This window comes from Pongo pygmaeus, chromosome 17 (assembly GCF_028885625.2).
Source record: "Pongo pygmaeus isolate AG05252 chromosome 17, NHGRI_mPonPyg2-v2.0_pri, whole genome shotgun sequence".
NCBI classification, from domain to species: Eukaryota; Metazoa; Chordata; class Mammalia; order Primates; family Hominidae; genus Pongo; species Pongo pygmaeus.
In genome coordinates, this window is record NC_072390.2 from 35925211 (window position 1) to 35943495 (window position 18285).

The 18285-nt window shown below is 38.7% G+C and overlaps 1 protein-coding gene across 15 annotated transcripts in view; it reads right to left on the bottom strand.

Annotated features, from left to right (window-relative positions):
- Window positions 1-18285, bottom strand: part of ESCO1 (establishment of sister chromatid cohesion N-acetyltransferase 1) — a 73227-nt gene that overhangs the window by 31722 nt on the left and 23220 nt on the right. For 6 of the 15 annotated variants that reach the window (XR_008495395.2, XM_063653478.1, XM_063653482.1 and 3 more), the window contains exons 3-8: window positions 17886-17988; window positions 15528-17644; window positions 10193-10307; window positions 8374-8440; window positions 6390-6504; window positions 3052-3183 (exon numbers count right to left, since the gene is read on the bottom strand). Coding sequence is in view for 13 of the 15 variants with exons in the window: in XM_063653478.1 (XP_063509548.1) it covers window positions 3052-3183; window positions 6390-6504; window positions 8374-8440; window positions 10193-10307; window positions 15528-17057 (1959 nt within the window). In the remaining 2 variants the exon portion in view is untranslated. The remainder of the gene's footprint in view (window positions 1-3051; window positions 3184-6389; window positions 6505-8373; window positions 8441-10192; window positions 10308-15527; window positions 17645-17885; window positions 17989-18285) is intronic. The other 9 variants (XR_008495396.2, XM_063653480.1, XM_054460347.2 and 6 more) reach the window with 5 other exon arrangements.

Here is an 18285-nt window from a genome sequence, read left to right on the forward strand (position 1 = left end):
CCTGGCCTCGCAACGTGGCTCAATACGCCAGGGGAGAGAACTCGTGCTTTCTCTTCACATCTTTAGGGAAGAGTACCTTAGTTCTGGAAGGAAACTAAAGTAGTTTCCTAGGTCTAAACCAGAGTCCAGACTCCACCTGAAAGCATTAAGAGGTTTCTTCCTAAATAGTTTTTTGGCTTTTTTGTTTTTTGGGTTTTTTTTTTTTGAAACAGGGTCCTGCTCTGTCACGCAGGCAGTGATGCAATCTTGGCTCACCTTAACCTCCTGGGCTCAAGCCAACCTCCCAAGCTCAAGCGATCCTCCTGCCTCAGCCCCACCGAGAAACTGAGACTACAGGCGCATGCCACCACGCCTAGCTAACTTTTTTTGTACAGATGGGGTTCCACACGTTGCCTCGGCTGCTTCCTAGTTTCTAATAAGTCAAATAAAATTCATTTCCCCAAATGGTGTCAGCCAAGCAGATGGGGTAAAATGAAAGAATACAGTAAGAAAAAATTATCTACCTTTTATTTTAACCTTTGAAAATACGACTTTCAGCCATTTCCAATTGTTACCAGATTATTAATCTGCCTCGAAAAAATTTTTACCCAAAGAAAAAGGTACTTATCTTATTTTCTACAGAATGTTTGATTAAAATCTTGGCCAGGCATAGTAGTTCACGCCTGTAATCCCAACATTTTGGGAGGCCAAGGTGGGTGGATCACCTGAGGTCAGGAGTTCAAGACCAGCCTGACCAATATGGTGAAACCCCATCTCTACTAAAAATACAAAAATTAGCCGGGAATGGTGGCATGCACCTGTAGTCCCAGCTACTTGGGAGGCTGACAGGAGAACTGCTTGAACCCAGGAGGTGGAGGAGGCAGTGAGCCAAGATTGCACCACTGCACTCCAGCCTGGGTGACAGAGCAAGACTCTGTCTCCAAAAAAAAAAAAAATTTGTTTTAAGTAAAACTAGTTGTTTCTAATTTATACTATTTTTAGTCTTAAGTAGAACAAAACTTTATTTCCAGTTCCTGATACTGTCCATTTAACAATTTAACATGAATTAACACCAGAGTACCAAATGACTTCTTCTATATACTTCTCACCAACAGACAAACCTAACAGATAAAATTGGCATTAAATAAAATTAAGATATTTTGTCAAGCATTTGTGAGTACTTAATGTCTATGAAAGGCATAAAATGAAAAGCCCAATAGATGTTTTAAAGGCACAACCCAAAATCTAGAACTGTGATCACAGCAGAACAGCTTTAAGATAGGTACGTTTTCTTCTTCTCTCCATACACTATAGAATACCACAATGTTTTGGAAGAGTCTCTTCCTTAGACTCTATGTATACCTGCATTTGAAAACAGCAAAAGATAATATCGACCTTGAAAACAGCAAAGAATGGCCAACTGCTAAACTCAATTCCTTCTCTTGAGCTTATTTCAAAAATGAAAAAAATAACCCATGGCTCTGTCCCATCAAGTGGGGGTTGGAGGAGGGGTCCGGCTGGGGCAAGAAATAATCTTCCCTAGGTTGCTACATTGCTTTGCAGCTTTGCAAGAGAGCCAGAATGTGTTTGGAAGATGATGACTTCACCTTGTTCCATGAATCAACTTCCCTGACATCTTGGAAGAGTAGAGCAGATATTTCCTGATTGATTTATTTACTCTTCCTCTCAGAAATTAAGAATTTTCCTTAAGGTGAAGAATTAAGACTTTGAAATCAAATGTTTTTATAATTTTAGGAAACTAAATGATCACCAGAATTGAATAATGTACACTGAGTAGAATTTACTTGAACTAACTTCCTCTACGAGGTTTGTATATAAAATATACCAAACTATTTTTGTCCTAGAAGTATTCTATAATTTAGCTTCCTGATAGAACTATTTTTCTTTTCACAATGCAAGGATATTAACATAGCCAAACTGAAAAAGTACAAATTTCAAATGATAAAACAATATCCAGCTATAGACATTCTATGTCCACGCACCTTATATTTGGTGAAGTGGTAGGAGAGAGTGTGTGGAAAAGTCAGATGAAATAAGAAATATAAAGGATGACCACAGGTAGAGAACCAAAAAAGTAAAAACTCACCCTATCCTGGGTAGAAGTAGCTGGATGGATGAAACAATGAATACAAACCCTTCAACCGAAGGTAAGTATTAATACAAGCATATGAATTTAACGGAGGCCAATAAAGACCTTTAAATAATCCAGTATCTGGTACCTATATAAAGATTTATATGAAATGAATTGGTGATCTCAGTTCAGATATCCTGGAGGTCTTATTAATGTGAGTGTACAGTACTGAAGGTAACATGTATACAATAAAAAGAGATTCCATTTCAGATATGGGTAAACAGCAATTCAATTAAATTACTATTTTCACAAGATATCTGAAATGGTTCAAAATTGCTAAAAAAAATTTTGCTAGTTCCACAAATATTAATACCCATTATGCCTAAAATGCACTTACATTAAAAAATATATTTTGTACTAAAACAGATTTACTCTGTGGGAATTTTTATTTTTATTTTTTTAGTATACTACAAATTCTGAGGTCTTAATTTTCTAGAATTTTTCTTTTTTAATCTTATAAAGAAAAACCCTCATGATAACAAAGAGAAGGTAAAGGAAATCTCCAAACAACCTACTTGGTATAATACCTATCATGATCAATCTCCAGTATAAAACTGTGCCAAGAAATGTAAATATTAAATAGATTTATCAACAGTAAATAATTACTGAAATCAAAGGAAATTTTTTTAAAAAAACATACAAGTTAAATAGCATTACTTCTGACAAGTACAATCACTACTTCAGAAAAGTAAAATTTAAATTCAAAATCCCACAACATAAACCAGTCAGAATAAATTAGCTGGTTTTTATGTTTGGCTTTGATTTTAAAAAGCCAGTATACATACTACATGTGCTTCGTACATACTATTATCTCTTAAAAACATAAATTTTTCAGTAATTTAAATTTGGCAACTCATCTCATTAAGAGACCCACCTAATTGTCTGATTTTTGCATTTCAGAATTCACAAATTCCACTTACCACATATTTCACAGCACTTATAAACTGGTTGTGGAAAAGCAGATGCTGTGTTTCATCTTCTGGATTTGAAGCTGTATACAGCATTCCACAAACATTACAAGAAACTGCTCCAAATCTTTTTTGTCCTGCATCCTATTTACAAAAAACACACAAAAGTTTTTTTCCTCCCAAAAGAATTATTCCAGAATATCAGCCTCTAAGGCTATAGTGTGAGCATAAAGTAAGAATTGTTTAATCTACAATGAATAACATTCAATGTTAATTACTAAAAATAACATGGTAATCTTTGAAATCTGCATGTAATTTTACTAAGAAATGTTTCCACTTTAGTAACCTGATCCACAGCATATAACAATTTTTAAAAAACTGACAAATAGCTTTAACATTACAAACTCAGTCCTAAAGCCCCAAATAGGAAATACTCTATGAATGAGAACTAATATATATTTCGTATTTGCAATAATTATACTACTAGCGTGTAGAGGAAAAAGTTTTTTTGATACAGGGTCTCACGGTCTCACTGTGTCACCCAGGCTGGGACTACAGGGATGTGCCACCATGTCTGGCTAATTTTTGTTTGTTTTTGTTTTGAGACAAGGTCCCACTCTGTCACCCAGGCTGGAGTGCAGTGGCACGATCTTGGCTACTGCAACCTCTGCCTCCCAGGTTCGAGCAATTCTCCTGCCTCAGCCTCCCAAGTAGCTGGGATTACAAGAGCGTGCCATTGCACCAGACTAATTCTTTGTATTTTTAGTAAAGATGGGGTTTCACCATGTTGACCACATTGGCCTTGAACTCCTGACCTCAGGTGATCCACCTGCCTTGGCCTCCCAAAGTGCTAGGATTACAGGAATGAGCCACCACGCCTCGCCACCTGGCTAATTTTTATATTTTTTGTAGAGAGAGAATTTTACCATGTTGCCCAGGTTGGTATAGAACTGAGCTCAAGTGATCCTCCTGCCTTGGCCTCCCAAAGTGCTAGGATTACAGGTGTGAGCCACTGCACCCAGCTAGACTTTTTTATGTTTATTTTTAATTTGAGACAGAGTCTTGCTCTGTCACCGAGGCTGGAGTGCAGTGGCGCCATCTTGACTCACTGCAACCTCCCACTCCTGGGTTCAAGTGATTCTCCTGCCTCAGCCTCCTGAGTAGACGGGATTACAGGCACCCACCACCATGCCCAGCTAATTTTTGTATCTTTTAATAAAGACCAGGTTTTGCCATGTTGGCCAGGCTGGTCTCAAACTCCTGACATCAGGTGATCCACCTGCCTCGGCCTCCCAAAGTGCTAGGATTACAGGCATGAGCCACCGCACCTGACCCACTCCATTTTTTAATGTCTTAAAAGTCTGGGGGGCCACCTGAGGTGGCTCACGCCTGTAATCCCAGCACTCTGGATCACGAGGTCAGGAGTTCAAGACCAGCCTGGCCAACATGGTGAAACCCCGTCTCTACTTTTACAACAAATAGCCAGGCACAGTGGTGCGTGCCTGTAAACCCAGCTACTAGGGAGGCTGAGGCAGAAGAATCACTTGAACTCGGGAAGCAGAGGTTGCAGTGAGCCAAGATTGTGCCACTGCACTCCAGCCTGGGTGACTCTATCTCACACACACACAAAAAAATTAACAATTAGCTGTGTGTGGTGACGCATGTCTGTTAGTCCCAGCTATTCAGCAGCCTGAGGTGAGAAGATCACTTGAGGCTGGGAGGTTGAGGCTGCAAGTGAGCTGTGATCACGCCACTGCACTCTAGCTTGGGTGACAGCGTGAGACCCTATCTTTAAAAAAAAAAATCCTACTGATTATGTTGACTGTAACTACATAAATGTTCCTAGTACTCTGGGTGCCTTAATTTTTTTATATTCACTCATTCAAGTTAGATTTTATCAATCAAAATATCTCCTCTTTTCCAATTTATCTTCCTGTAATTTAAAATGTAATTTTAAAATAATAATGTATTCTGCAATACAGATATTCAAAATCATTTTATACATTAAGTTCCATGTTATTATTATTATTTTTTTTTTGAGATGGAGTATCTCTCTTGTTGCCCAGGCTAGAGCGCAATGGCGCGATCTCAGCTCACCGAAACCTCCACCTTCTGAGTTCAAGGGATTCTCCTGTTTCAGCCTCCCCGAGTAGCTGGGATTATAGGAATGCATTACCACGCCCAGCTAATTTTGCATTTTTAGTAGAGATGGGCTTTCTCTGTGTTGGTCAGGCTGATCTTGAACTCCTGCCCTCAGGTGATCCGCCTGTTTCGGCCTCCCAAAGTGCTGGAATTACAGGCATGAGCCACTGCGCCTGGACAAGTTCCATGTTATTTTAACATTTAAATCAACTACTGAAAGGAGGTAGTGATCAAATGACAAATCTAAGAAAGTAACAGATGTGAAATAAAGTATCACAATTTGTTATAAAAGTAGAAGTATGAAAACAATTATTGTTACAAGACAAAGTCACTATTTAAGAAGGGAGTTGTAATAACACCAGGAATATTTTTCTGAGACAGGGTCTCGCTCTGCTGCCCAGGCTGGAGTGCAATGGCGCGATCTCAGCTCACTGCAACCTCCGCCTGCCAGGTTCATGCAACTCTCCTGCCTCAGATTCCTAAGTGGCTGGGATTACAGGCATCTGCCACCACGCCTGGCTAATTTTTGTATTTTTAGTAGAGACAGGATTTCACCATGCTTGGCAGGCTGGTCTCAAACTCCCGACCTCAGGTGATCCACCCGCGTCAGCCTCCCAAAGTGCTGGGATTATAGGCATGAGCCACTGCACCTGGCCTGGGAACATTTTTCATAATAAAATTTATTATGACAAAAAGGCTCTTTGGCAAAAGTGAATGAATTTATTCTTTAAAACCCTGCATAAATACAATGCTGCTATGATTTTGATATGATTTATCTTCACCAAAATTTACGGGGAAATTTGATCTCCAATGTGACAGTGTTTAGAGGTGGGGCTTAGTGAGATGTGTTTGAGTCATGGAGGTGAATCCCGCACAAATAGGTTAATGCCCTCGAATGCTCTCCTGCTGGGGTGAGCAGGGTTAAAAAAAAAAAAAAAAAGAGTCTGGCTTCCTTGGTTTCTCTCTTTTGCTTCCTCCCTTACCACATAGTCTCTCTGCACATGAGCTCACTCCCTTTCTGCTTTCATCCGTAAGTTGAAGCAATCTGCGACCCTCACCAGATGCAGATGTCAGGCCATAGAAGCATAAGCCAAATAAACCTCTTTTCTATAAAAATTACCAACCTCAGATATCGTATTACAGCAACACGAAATATACTAAGATGGTTCTAACAACAATTCACCAAAATGGTCAAGTTGTATACTTACTATAATCAACTGTTTTTCATCAGTTTTCTCTGCTTCTTTTAGTTTCAAGTCCTTTGGAATTGTTATCTCCAAATGGGAATTACACTTAGGCAAAGAATGATTTCGTGGTGTCTCCCTTAAAAAAATAAAATAACTAAATGTTACAGATGCAAGTCATTTCAAATCATTGGAGGGGAAAAAATAACTTATTTTCTTTTTTTTTTTTTTGAGACGAAGTCTCACTCTGTCACCCAGGCTGGAGTGCAGTGGCGCGATCTCGGCTCACTGCAAACTCTGCCTCTTGGGTTCATGCCATTCTCCTGCCTCAGCCTCCAGAGTAGCTGGGACTACAGGTGCCCGCCACCACGCCCGGCTAATTTTTTGTGTGTATTTTCAGTAGAGACAGGGTTTCACCGTGTTAGCCAGGATGGTCTCGATCTCTTGACCTCGTGATCTGCCCACCTCGGCCTCCCAAAGTGCTGGGATTACAGGCGTGAGCCACCGCGCCCGGCAAAAGTAACTTATTTTCTACACAACGCTGATAAATTTCAGCTTCAAGAGAGGGAGAAAAACCTTTTAAAAATCAAGGGGCAGGCCTGGTGTGACGGCTCATGCCTATAATCCCAACACTTTGAGAGGCCAAGGCAGGCAGATTGCCTGAGCTCAGGAGTTTGCGACCAGCCTGGGCAACACGGTGAAACCCTGTCTCTACTAAAATAAAGATAAATAAATAAAATAAAAACTAGCCGGGCATGGCACCGTGCGCCTGTAGTCCTAGCTACTCAGGAGGCTGAGGCAGGAGAATTGCTTGAACCTGGGAGGTGGAGGTTGCAGTGAGCCGAGATCACGCCACTGCACTCCAGCCTGGTGACAGAGCGAGATTCCATCTCAAAAAAAAATAATAATAATAATAATAAAAATAAAGGGGGAAAGAAAATTACTAATTTTCAGTAAAAAAACAGAAACTAATTTTCAGTAAAAAAACAAAAACTAACTTTCAGTAAAAAAAAAAAAAGGCAACACTTACCACAGTTTGAATATGCTTTTAAGTTTTATAGTTTTAGCTATCTAAGTCATTCCAATTTGTACTAAATACTGTTTGTTGTTAATCCAAAAGGCAAAATAAGTCAGATCTATTTAATTCTGACATTAAAAAGAAAACAAAAAGCTTTTAACCTTACTTAAAACACTCTTACATGTTGCTAATACCCAGTATTTCTAGAAGTCTAGGGAAAAGGGCATTCTCGAACACTATTGAGACAGGCCCAACCACTTTGGAGGAAAGTCTGGCAATGCGGGATAAGTTCTATAGCTATGAGATACAGACACACAAGTAAGCAAAGATATATGTGTTTAACATAGGATTTGTCTTTTCTGGATAGATATGAACCAGAAATATCCAAAATGTTCATAAAGTATAGAACTGTTAAACCACGGTAAAGTCACACAATGAAATTTAATGCAGAATTTAGAAGAATAAGGTAGCTGCCAGATACTGTGGCTCACACCTATAATCTCAGAGACTTGAGAGGCCAAGGTGGGAGAATCACTTGAGGCCAGGAGTTCGAGACCAGCCTGAGCAGCATAGCAAGACCTTGTCTCTAAAAAAAGAATTTTTGTAAATTATCCAGGTATGGCGCCACACTATAGTCCTAGCTACATGGGAGGCTGAGGCAGAAGGATCACTTGAGCCCAAGAGTTCAAGGCTGCAGTGATTGTGCCACTGCACTCCAGTCTGGGTAACTGAGCAAGACCTCAACTCTAAAATAAATAAATAAATAAATAAATAAATAAATAAATAAATAAATAAATAAAAAGAATGAGGTAGTAGGGTAGAAAAAATGTCCATAGTAAACAGTATTTATAGGCATAGAAAAAGCTGTAATGAAAACAGAATCTGTAGGTAAACTGAGGGTTACTAGCATAACTTTTTAGAGAAGAATCCCCTAAACTCAAAACTTGTAAGTTAAAACCCTTAAGCTCTAAAATTTAATTAATAGCTTACCTGTTATCACTGCTTTTAGATGTCTGGTTATTGAGAATACTGTGCTGTTGGGGAGCTGAACCTGTAACTTAATCAAGAAGGTGGGTTATATATTGAGTTTTATACTAGTTTTCCATCTAATGGATAAAATCACTATACATAAAGAAAAAAAAACCTTCAATGCATTAAATGACTTATTTTTAATAAAGACCATCTGATAAAATTAGAACCTTCTTCCTAGATACCATTCTTCAGACAAAAGGCAGAAAGGCTGTCTCATACTCAGACTACAAAGCTGCAAAGAGATGTAATGGTAGATTAGCTTGCCTCTAATTTAACCAACAATTATTAGGACTGAATAATAAGGAAATTGTTTCGATGCCTGCATAATTATACAATCTCTAAGTAGAAATAAATGAAAACATTTTCTTGTTTAAAAAAATAAAAATAAAAAAGACGCTGGGCACGGTGGCCTCACATCTGTAATCCCAGCACTTTGGGAGGGCAAGGCAGGCGGATCACCTGAGGTCAGGAGTTCAAGACCAGCCTGGCCAACATAGGGAAACCCTGTCTCTACTAAAAATACAAAATAAGCCAGGTGTGGTGATGTGTGCCTGTAATCCCAGCTGCCCAGGAGGCTGAGGCAGGAGAACTGCTCGAACCTGGGAGGCAGAGGTGGCAGTGAGCCGAGATCGCGCCACTGCACCCCAGCCTGGGGGATAGAGCGAGGCTCCGCCTCAAAAAAAAAAAAAAAAAAAAAAAAGACGGTCTCTGGAATTTTAGTCAGAATAATAAATAAAGGCAATAAGCAATCCATTTTTATTTTCTAATGAATAAATGCATTTCTCATATTTATATTACATTCTCTCTTCCCCAACTCAGAGAAAAAGTTAAATCATGTCAATGATTATCCGAACATTTTGCTCCATGTATACCTTTCCTTTAGCAGAGAAACAACAGGAATTAAGAGATTTCTTTTCTATACCCTCTGCTGTCTCACCCAATATAAGTGAGCAAATCCTCATCCAACAGTTCAAATAATTTTTTTTCTTTTGGTTTTTTGGTTTTTGAGACAGATTCTCACTCTGTCACCCAGGGTGGAATGCAGTGGTGCAATCTTGGCTCACCTCTACCTCCCAGGGTCAAGCAATTCTCCTGACTCTGCCTCTCAAGTAGCTGAGATTACAGGCGTGCACCACCACGCCTGGCTAATTTTTTTCTTGTATTTTTAGTAAACAGAAACGGAGGTCTCACCACATTGGCCAGGCTGGTCTCGAACTCCAGGCCTTAAGTGATCTGCTGCGATTACAGACGTGAGCCACCACGCCCGGCCCAAATAATGTGTTATAAAAAAAAAAGTTCACAAGGTTCCAAAACTAAAGCTTTTGGACAATTTGCAAAGTGGACAATTTGCAGCACTTATTAAATCCTTAATTTAGAGATAGGATCATTCAGATGGAAAACTGAGTAAATAAGGGTTAAAGATAAGAACCTGAAATGGTAAAGCACAAATAATAAAGTACTTAAGAAATAAGCTGCTACCACTATTTTATGCAATTCATTAAGAACACTTCTCAAGAAAGTAAGTCACAAATAAAGTTGTTTAAAAAACAAAAGAACTTTTGGTAGGGAGTCAAAGGGTAGTACTTAGGTACTTTAAACCAGTCAACAGAAGTAATTCTGAAAGAATAGGTGATAGTCATGATAATCACGTATTTGAAAAATACAGCAATGGTTAAAAAGAATTTAACAACCCTATTTGGTACATAACATTTTCTGTAATACTGACAAAAACGTCACTGAAGACTATGAAATCCAAATAATATTTCCAAAGTATTACCTGGAAATTTATTCTCTCCTGTATCAATTTTTGCTTGACTGAGCAGAGTCGAAACAGCAGTAACATTTTCCACTGGACTGTTTTCTAGCTTGGATTCCAAACATTGGCTGAAATTCTGAACACATATAATTCAAAATTTTTATATCAACTTTGGGTTTTATCTAAATACACTTTCGGTAAATTTTAGCATACTAAAAAAATTTAAGATACTTTTTATTTGGAGTAATTAATACAGACATGAAGTCTCCCCATGATCTTGCTACAAGCTACCCTCTCAGCATCAGGGCCCATTATTACCCTTCGTGCTAAATTTAAAAACAAGCAGGGTACAGCAGTGCATGCCTGTTGTCCCAGCTACTCAGAAGGCTCACTAAAAGGGGAGGATCACTTAAGCCCAGGAGTTTGAAGCCAGCCTGGACAACATAGTGAGACCCTATCTCAAAAAAAGGAAATATCTCTCCCACAGATATATTCAATAGTTTCCCGGCTCTATACCTTTTTTCCAAGTTTCGTCCGCCTAGACTATAATGTCCAATATGGTCATCACTCCCACATCTAACTAGTGAGCGCACTTAAAATGTGGCATCACTTGAAATGTGTTGAAAGCATAACCAGATTTTGAAAACTTAAGCACCCATTAGCCAGGCACAGTGGCTAATGCCTGTAATCCCAGCACTTTGGGAGGCCGAGATGGGCGGATCACTTGAGGTAAGGAGTTCAAGACCAGCCTGACCAACACAGTGAAACCTCATCTCTACTAAAAATGCAAAAATTAGCTGGGCGTGATGGCAGGCACCTGTAATCCCAGCTACTCGGGAGGCTGAGACAGGAGAATCACTTGAACCTGGGAGGCGGAGGTTGCAGTGAGCCAGGATAGTGCCACTGCACTCCAGCCTGGGTGACAAAGTTAGACTCATCTCAAAAAAAAAAAAAAAAAAAAGACAGATTAAATAAAAGATATTAAAATTAATTTTATCTATTTCTCTTTACTCCATTAATGTGGCTACCAGATAATTTTAAATCATGTATGTGGCTCATTTATATTCCTACTGGATAGTGCTGATCCAGAATATCTTTCCCCCTATACAAATTCAACTCATTCCTCCTCTTCCATAAAGCCTTTCCCAATCTTCTCTAGCTGTTCTTCATCTACTTTGTCTAAATCTCTTTCATGTGCTTATCACTTTTTATTTTCAATCAGTTATTTGTGTCTGACTTACCTATAAAGCCTAAAAGCAACAACCATATTATATTTACCTTTTTATTCCCAATAGCCTCTAATTCAGAACCTTGCCAAAGCAGATACTCAATTAGTAAATAACAAAAGAAAATACTTCAGGCCGGGCGTGGTGGCTCACGCCTGTAATCCCAGCACTTTTGGGAGGCTGAGGTGGGTGGATCATGAGGTCAAGGGATCGAGACCATCCTGGCCAACATGGTGAAACCCTGTCTCTACCAAAAATACAAAAAAATTAGCTGGGCGTGGGGCCGGGCATGGTGACTCACACCTGTAATCCCAGCACTTTGGGAGGCTCAGGTAGGTGGATCACCTGAGGTCAGGAGTTCGAGGCCAGCCTGGCCAAGATGGTGAAACCCCATCTCTACTAAAATACAAAAATTAGCCAGGTGTGGTGGCAGGCACCTGTAATCCCAGCTACTCGGGAGGCTGAGGCAAGAGAATCACTTGAACCCAAGAGGCAGAGGTTGCAGTGAGCCGAGATCGAGATCGTGCCATTGCACTTAGCTGGGTGTGGTGGCGGTCCCAGTTACTCAAGAGGCTAAGGCAGGAGAATCACTTGAACCCGGGAGGCAGAGGTTGCAGTGAGCCAAGATCACACCACTGCACTCCAGCCTGGCGACAGAGCAAGACTCCGTCTCAAAAAAGAAAAAAATACTCCAAACTCCATCAACAGTGGCTATCTCAGGGAAATGGAAATGGAAACTCCTTAAGGGCAGAAAACCCACCCACGTTCTATAGCCCTAGCACAGCACGGCACCTTGAACGTAGCAGGCACTGAAATGTCCTGAACCAATATGGTCACCACCACATTTCCTGATCACTCTGTGACAGTGGTCAAAATGTTGAGATTAGTGAAAAATAATTGGAAACAATCTGAAAGGTGAAAGTCTTCTTTTTCTTTTGAGACAGAGTCTCACTCTGTCACCCAGGCTGGAATGCAGTGAAATGATCACAGCTCACTGCAGCCTCAACCTCCTGGGCTCAAGAGGTCCTCCCGCCTCAGCCTCCCAAGTAGCTGGGACCACAGGCACACATTACCACTCCAAGGTAATTTTTAAATTATTTTGTAGAGAGAGAGTCTCACTATGTTGCTCAAACTTGTCTAAAACTCCTGGGCTCAAGAGATCCTCCCACCTCAACCTCACAAAATACTGGGATTACAGGCATGAGCCACTGTGCCTGGCCCAAGGTGAAAGTCTTTTCATAGAAGAAAAGATAAACTTGTGGTATATTCCTATAGTTTTAAAAATACCCAGGTATCAATAAGTATCACATATAATGTTGATTACACAAAGCCAAGTTACAAAAACATATGTGCTAGTATTTTTGTAAAACACTGAAACACAAACAAAGCTAAGTATTCTTTATGAATTTATATACACATAAAATCACAGAAATAAAAACTGAAAAGATCCACATCCACTTTAGGAGCACATTTAACTATGGGGAGACAGGTAAATTGAATAAAGAGTTGCAGTCTTCGGCCAGGCGTGGTGGCTCACACCTGTAATCCCAGCACTTTGGGAGGCCGAGTTGGGAGGATCAGGAGGTCAGGAGATCGAGACCATCCTGGCTAATGGGTGAAACCCCATCTCTACTAAAAATACAAAAAATTAGCCGGGCGTGGTGGCAGGCGCCTGTAGTCTCAGCTACTCGGGAGGCTGAGGCAGGAGAATGGCGTGAACCCAGGAGGCGGAGCTTGCAGTGAGCCGAGATGCACCACTGCACTCCAGCTTGGGCGACAGAGACTCCATCTCAAAAAAAAAAGAGTCGCGGTCTTTATCTACACCTGTAATGTACCTTTTGTAACTTTAAAGGATTTTCAGTAACTTTTTTTAAATGTTAACTTTTGTCAAATCTGGGTGGTAGACATATGAGAGTAATGTTAATCTCTGCTATATTCTAAATGTTTGCAATATTCCAGAATTTCAAACCATAAGATTTTTAACATAGCAACAAATTTCTTAGCATATTTTTTTTTGAAGACAGACTTTCACTCTGTCACCCAGGCTGGAGTACAGTGGCGTGATCTCGGCTCACTGCAGCCTCCACCTCCCAGGTTCAAATGATTCTTCCGCCTCAGCCTCCTGAGTAGCTGGGATTACAGGTGTGCACCACCACACCCAGCTAATTTTTTGTATTTTTAGAAGAGATGGGGTTTCGCCATGCTGTCCAAGCTGGTCTCGAACTCTTGACCTCAGGTGATCCAACTGCCTCAGCCTCCCAAAAGTGCTGGGATTAAAGGAATGAGCCACCATGCCCGGCAGGATGGTTTCTTGTAATGTTCCTCCAAACAGAGGGGCTGCATAAATTCAAAGTATCTTTCAGTAAAAGCAATGTTATCAAAGGTCAAAATAATGTGGTCTACATAAACATCTTCACTCAAGTAGAGTTTAGTACAAAGGAATGAATTAGATTTCATATCTATCAATATACTCTCCATAAACTTTCTGCCTTCTGAGTTTTGACAGGCATTTATGCAGCAAGCAGTTAAAAGACACACTCTCCAACTGTATCTGGAGACACAATCCTGAATAAAAAGCCACTACATCTCTGCAAGAGGCCACAACTTATTACTCATACTACAACTCACTACTTATTTCTAATTACTATCACGGACTGGTAAAATCTCTCTGAACAATCATCTTTTAATTGATGCTTGCATTCCTATCTATATAGAAAACAAAATCTGAGAGTACAATATGGTGTCTTCTCCCTTTAAGAAAAATAATAGACACTGATCTATTTTCATGGCTTCTGGAATAAAGCCCAGACTCCTAACTCACTCACATTTGCTCCTAGACAAAATGTCTCAAAAGAGAACTTTAAATCACTTGCAAAACTTTGAAATGATTTGACTTTTTCTCTATTCATGATGACTTTTTTTGCTCAAATGATTTCTAATGTTCAGAGTATGTTGTTTTAGAAAGAATGCTGGGCTAAGAATTAGAACACCTGGATTCTAATTCTATTTGTGCCACCAAACATGTTGCCTAAATCACATTCCACTCTCAAGTTTTCTTATTATAAAATTAAACAGTACAAATAAATGAGTTTGATCTATGTTAGAGTTCCAGGGTTCTATGCATATAAAATTTCTGCTTATTGGTTTTATATATTAGTAGTCTACATTTAATTTACTTTAGAAAGAAAAGGGCTCAGACGCTTTCATAAAGTTTAAAACTACTTTCTTAGATAATCAAAATTTATTCCAGATACAAGACTCTGGTTTTTAATTTACTTTTCCATTTCAGAGTCTTGGCCACTACAATTTTATTCTTAGGCTGAAAACTGAATTATTTATACCTCTCAGACATTCTACTTGCCAACTATTCAAAATGGCCACAAAGGTCATCTCCTTAAAGATGTTTAACTTTTAAATTATATCCAGTAGGAAAAAAGGCTGATTAGTCCTAGTTGAAATTACTTTTAATATTTAGGTCAAAAGTAGTCCCTAAAGGCCAGGTGCAGTGGCTCACGCCTGTAATCCCAGCACTTTGGGAGGCTGAGGCGGATGGATCACCTGAGGTCAGGAGTTCAAGACCAGCCTGATCAACATGGAGAAACCCCGTCTCTACTAAAAATACAAAATCAGCCAGGCATGGTGATGCATGCCTGTAATCCCAGCTACTCAGGAGGCTGAAGCTAGAGAATGGCTTGAACCCGGGCGGTGGAGGATGCAGTGAGCCGAGATTGTGCCATTGCACGCCAGCTTGGGGAACAAGGGCGAAACTCCATCTCAAAAAAAAAAAAAAGTAGTCCCTAAGAAACATACTTTCTATGGTTATAATTAATAGGAAAATCAGTGTGTTAAATTTAAAAGAAAAGCTGGAATTCAACTGGCTTATGCTTACATAAAATAAAAATGAAGAGTAAAAATGAGGAAACAATGAGAAGCACCCCAAGTAAATGTGAGACATCTAAAGTTCTATCACAACAAGACTGGGTGAATAAAACTCTCGCTAACAACTTAACAGGAGAACTTAAACAACTCTTCAATCTTTTATGACTTGATTCTTATGCTAAAATGTTATAAAGACATTTCTTACAGAAAATATTTAGGCACCTCTATTGTGCATAATAAAAACAGATTACCTTATTTGATGCTGAATCAAAAGAATGTTTCATCTGATTATCCACTGGTGGGTCAGAAGGTTTTATCTCATTAGCCAAATGATAATTTTCAGGAGAGCTTTCTGTGGTTTTATTAATTTCTGCTGTAATATCATTAATTTTCACTTCTTCAGAATTAATTTCTTTCATTTCTTCCTGCTGGCAAGTTATATTTCTATCATGTGGCTTTGTCCCTAAAAATGTACTTTGAGTCACTGGATGATGCATTTCTAAAGCTGGTGGTGAAAAACTGGTTCGTAATAAGCCTAATTTAGGGGAAACTTGAGAGTCCAACTTATTGTGCTGCACAGAGTTAAATTTTGAGAGTTTAATTTTAGTCCAGTTGGAGTTCTTCTTGGCTGCGCTGTTTATTCCATTTAGTATACATTTCACAGGCTTTGTTTTTCTACTTGGGAAAAAACGATTACATTGCACATCCTGATTTGTTTCCTTCTGATGAAGTATTTGTCTTTCAACATTGGTCTCTTCCAATTTTATTTCCATGGGCTTTTCTTCCTTTACACTTTCCATTTGTGAAGATTCCTTTTTTACCTCAACATTATCTGACTCAATTTCACCAGCAATTTCTTCACAGAGCTGGAGAATACTACCTCGTTTGCTCTTTCCTGCTTGCTCCAGCTCATTATCACTTTGTTTAGGCACTGATGGCTGTGGACTTTTTGGGAGTGTTGTGTTAGTATTCACTTGTGTATGAACCGACTTCTTCATCTCATTCTTTTTCGAGACCACTGAAGTAGGCATTTTTGATCTTTTCACCTCAGAAGTTACAGGCACAGGTTTCGTTTCGTCTCTTCTAGTAGTCTTCTGAGGACACTTTTCAGATCCTTGTATGCATTGAGAACTCCAAGCACAAGCTGTCTGATGTTCTACCTTGCGTTTTTTCCCTTTGGGAGAATTTATTACTTCATTAATTACTAGATTTTCATCTTCTTTAGAGTCAGACTTTACTTCCAGTACTTTTCTCTTCACATGTTTTTGACGTGTTTTATTAGATTTACTCTGAGTACTGCTACACTGCTCTTTTTTAGTTGGTGGCAAACTCTGTTTAACTGCTTGAACTTGACCCTGAATTTCTCTACTGCGTAACGACCTTCTTGAAACCTCTGTTAATTGTTGTAGCCTTTGTGATCTCCGGTTAAGCTGTTCGTTTGCTTTAGGGTTTTCATGTACTAATTTTTTCTGAGATAATTTCTTTTTTGTAGATTCTTGTGAATGTCCCCTCACAGTCACCGTATTTTTATTAACGGATTTAGTAGCTTTATCATTAGATGCTGCCTTTGATGACCTTGTACTCATGCGTGTTTCCAATTCTGGCTGATTTATTTTACTTTCACTGGAAGATTTAGCCTGTGATTTTATAGTTTCCTTTGGACCTGATTTTTTTGCTAGATTCTTTTGAGAATCCTGAATTTCTGTTTCTGAATTCTTATCTTCACTTTTTTTAGTAACTTTGGAGGAATTCTCTTTTGATTTCTCCTGAATGGACATCATTCCTGAGTAATGACTTTCTTTTCTGAGTAGTTTTGAAGAGGATTTTTGTGTCCTGGTAGGCGTGAATGCTGATTAGCTAGTACTATTACTGAGGAGCAGGTCTGAAAAATCAACTTTAACTGATGCTGATATGCATTTTCAACAAAAATACTAGTTTGCTTCAAGTAAGGTTTCTGTCATTCCTAGAACATGAGAAAAGCTGGCATGAATGCTAAAAGATACTTGCTTTACTTTGGACAAGGTAATAAAAATTTGAGGAAAATTTTGATTATTTTTAACAAGTTTTTTTATCAAAAGAAATTTAATTCAGGTTCAATCTGTTTTGTTAATTTTTTAATTAATTTTGGTTTCAGGCCTAGCCCTATTACTGGAGGAGTTATTTATCAGTGACCTGTTTTGATAAAATTTTTGAAAACTTTTTTCTTCTGAAGTCTACAGTTATTGGACTTCGATTCACTTGAAACATGTCTTATGGCTAACACGTTTCTTTCCTTGTTTGCTGAGTCTGTTGGTTTGCAGCTCTTATCTAACCTCCTTTGTTCAACAAAATATTCTATTAATATAGATTTCCTTTTGTGCTGCCATTTCTGAAAAATTAAAAAACAAAAATAAAGTTGTGTACAATCCATGAAATATGGCAATGCTAATACTACACAGAAATAACCTTGATTTAAGTAAAATCTAACTCCTCCTCTTGAAATATCTGGTCAGTACACTTAAGGCTAACAGAATGAAGTATCCCAAGTATATTCCTATGAATAATCAATAACTTGTCTTATATAAGAATAGAATAGTTGAAAATCAGTGTATTCCTTGAGGTTTACTTACAGTTTTTGCCCCAAAATATAGACTCGATGTCTCAGCCACCATAACTCATGAAAATTAGACAAAACCATTCCTTATAATATGCTCTTAACACATTATACAGCACCTGAAAGAAAAAGGGTTTTTTTTAATGTTTAAAAGGACAAAGGAAAGATGTAATCATCCTTTCAGCTCTCATCAAACATAACGCTCCATAATTTCATCCTGTCCTACCATTAGTCATTATTTCCTCAAAGCTCATATTACACGTACAGTATTTAATTTTAGTATTTCTAATTTGCAGTCAACTATATGCAGCCAATGGACTAGTAGGCATTCATTCATGTTGTGAAAAAAAGTTTTAAAGTACGAAAACAATTCATAATATAAGCATAAAATGGGTTAAACCAATAAAGTAAAATCC